At 44.2% G+C, this 3,026-nt stretch overlaps 1 protein-coding gene across 1 annotated transcript; it reads left to right on the top strand.

The window, feature by feature from the left end:
* Positions 1 to 1,117: 1,117 nt before the first annotated feature.
* Positions 1,118 to 2,117, top strand: avpi1 (arginine vasopressin induced 1). The gene is made up of 2 exons (XM_043712989.1): positions 1,118 to 1,540; positions 1,732 to 2,117. Exons 1-2 carry the CDS (start codon positions 1,215 to 1,217, stop codon positions 1,850 to 1,852), a joined length of 447 nt encoding a protein of 148 aa, XP_043568924.1. The 5' UTR covers positions 1,118 to 1,214; the 3' UTR covers positions 1,853 to 2,117.
* Positions 2,118 to 3,026: the final 909 nt, after the last annotated feature.

Here is a 3,026-nt window from a genome sequence, read left to right as displayed (position 1 = left end):
GCAGTTACTGCTGGAGGAACTGCAACCCACAAAAGTATCAGCATAAGCGTATATTAACAGGGAAAGACGAATAAAGTTAAATTATATCGTCTGGTTGGGGATTTTAGAACGAGAGGGCATAATCTTAGAATTAGGGCTAGACAGTTCAGAGAATTGTTACAAAGTACTTCTACACACAACGGGTGATAGATGTTTGGAACTCTCCTGCAAACAGCAGTGGATGCTAGATCAAATTGTAATTTTAAATCTGAGATTATATTTTAAGCAAAAGTATTAAGGGATATTGGCCAGAGAAGGGATATTGACCAGAGACAGGTATATGGCTTTAGACCACTGATCATCTATGATCTCATTGAATCGCAGAATTGACTCCAGGGGCTGAATGACCCACTCTTGTTCCCATGTTCCTACTAATTTAGAGTCATATTCATACATACAGCACGGAAACACCCTTCGGTCCAACCAGTCCATGCCGATCATAATCTCAAACTAAACTAATCCTACCTGCCTGTGCTTGGCCCATATCCCTCCAAACATTTCTTATTTACGTACGTATTTAAGTTTTTTTGTAAATGTCATAAAAAGACAAATAAAATTCTATTCAGGGATTGTTTTAAACAAACACAACGACCCGTGAAATGGTGAGGAACAAATTTCCTGTTTAGAATTCGCTCACTGCTCCTGAAATAAAGCAAAAATTCCCTATTGCAGCAATTGTTAGTACAGTCACTGCAAATCATCCCTGCAAAGATCCAGCTCAAACCAGATAGGCTTCCCTTTTCATCTGTGCCAAAAGCAAGGCTTGTGTCTCGAGGTTACATCATCCACCGTCTTGGAGGTTTGATTGACAGGCGGCCCAGGCTCAGCCTATCCGTCCCACCCCGAACTGCAGGCCCGCCTCCTGAGGGCGATCTCCCTTGTTCCATTGGCTTTTGGCGACGTCCATCAGCCAGGAGGTGACAATGGATGCCATGGCTGATTGGTGGACGTGGCTATCAGTCACCGGGAGCTACCTGTCAATCATTCTGGTTGTTACACTCCGTTCTGGGGATCAGCTGTTCCCCCTCCCCCACGTGCACACACACACACACACACACTCCATATAAAAAGTAGACCGGCTGGAAGCAGCTCTGAGTGGATCGCAGCAGAACAAGGGCAGGGCACGGGCGGTTGGAGCTCGTTTGTTCACCGGTAGCGACCAGCTGGCTTGCCGGATGGAGCCTAACACCGCTCCGTGCCCCGTCTGCCCGGCTTGGTATGGCAATAGCAGGTGGGTCCGCAAGTCCCGCAAGAAAGCCTCGGCCAACATCTTCCAGGACGTGGACCTGGGACAGATGCAAGCGCTGTTCAGGAAGAGTGGGGACGAGAACGCCGAGGAGCGGGCAAGGATCATCTGGGAGAAGGAGAAGCACGGGGACCAGGACATGGCACAGGCTCTGATGGAGCTCAAATCCAGGAAGACGCAGCTATTCTTCCAGCACCATAAAACTGGGGCAGAATTCCTGGGGCTGCTCTGGATGAAAGCCTTTAACAGACTGCGGTAATTATTTGCACTATTTTTAAAGAAAAGAAACTGGGGACCCTGTGCTTTCTATTTTAAAAACAACTACCTCAATTTCCCCCCAACGCATTTGCATCGCTTTGAAACCCGTGGCTTTTTTTTAACACACATTTCGTGTTTGTTTCTGCAATGTTTTTTATATATAAACATTCTCATCCATGTTCTCCCAGTATCAAGGATGGAGGAAAGGGTTCTGAGTACGAATCCAGCGGCAGCGTGGAACGATCGCAAAGGAGCAAGATTAAGCGAAAAAGACTAATTGCTAAGAAATCCTTCAGAAAACTGCTGTAAAACGAGGATTGTTGTTTATGGAGTCTGCTGCAAAATTCCTCGTCGTTAATTTGCACCAAATTAAACAAACAATTGACTGCAACTTGCTGGGAGATGAATCGACTGCATTTGTTTCGTTTCGGATATGAAACGTCTGTCTGTTCCGGCTTTGTAATTTTTTTTATTATTTAAAATTGAAACACTAAAAAAGTATCTTTTGGATGACCGATTACGTTCCGTTACATGTTTTCTGCATTTCAATAAATTTGTCAGAAAAAAAATTCAACGTATCTTGTGTGGCTCTTATTTTGGGGTCGGTGAGATGTAGGGGGAATTCTGCATCCCCCCCCCGAACATGAACGCGTTATCTGTTAAGTGTTAGGATCAAATTTGGAAAGTTTTCAACGTATCTTGTGTGGCTCTTATTTTGGGGTCGGTGAGATGTAGGGGGAATTCTGCATCCCCCCCCGAACATGAACGCGTTATCTGTTAAGTGTTAGGATCAAATTTGGAAAGTTTTTCAATCTTCTCATCACCCACCTGGCTTCGAGGTGTATGGGGTGGGGGGCGGGGAATGGTTTTTGCTCTAGTCCCAGAAGGAAAGGTGTAGGGGGAAATAAGCCAGTTCACCATTCTGTGCGCTATTTAGCAGGTGGACTAAGTCTTTGGGAGCACTCTGGTTATGTTAGGGTCCTACTTATCCCCATAGTACAGTTCCATTTGTAAAAATTAATTATTTATGTGGGTGGTTTTGGTAAGGCCTTCAGCACAGTCATCTACATTGCTGTCACCTGTAGGTCAGACCAGGTAAGGGTGCCTATTTAAAATCGAACATTTGAAATATATATTTACATCTGAACTATGTTCCTGTTCCACCATTCCATGAGACCTTGGCTGATTGGTGACTACTTGCCTTTATCCCTTAATACCTTTAAATAAAATGAAGAACTGCAGATGATAGAACTCTGAACCAAAAGCTGAAGTTCTGAAGGAGCATCCTGCACTGGAAACATGAACTCTGCATTCTCTCCATTGATGCTATCAGACCTGCTGAGTTTCTCCAATAATTTCTATTTTTGTTCCTTAACACCTTTGCTTAACATGAATTTATCTCAGGTTTAAAATTAACTCATCGAGCATCAACTGCTGCTTCTGGAAGAGAATTCCAAACCCTTTTGTGTGTAGAAGTTTTTCC

The sequence above is a fragment of the Chiloscyllium plagiosum genome, chromosome 22 (genome assembly GCF_004010195.1).
Source record: "Chiloscyllium plagiosum isolate BGI_BamShark_2017 chromosome 22, ASM401019v2, whole genome shotgun sequence".
Classification (NCBI taxonomy): Eukaryota; Metazoa; Chordata; class Chondrichthyes; order Orectolobiformes; family Hemiscylliidae; genus Chiloscyllium; species Chiloscyllium plagiosum.
The sequence above is the reverse complement of the archived record's forward strand: the minus strand, read 5'-3'. Positions and strand labels throughout refer to the sequence as shown.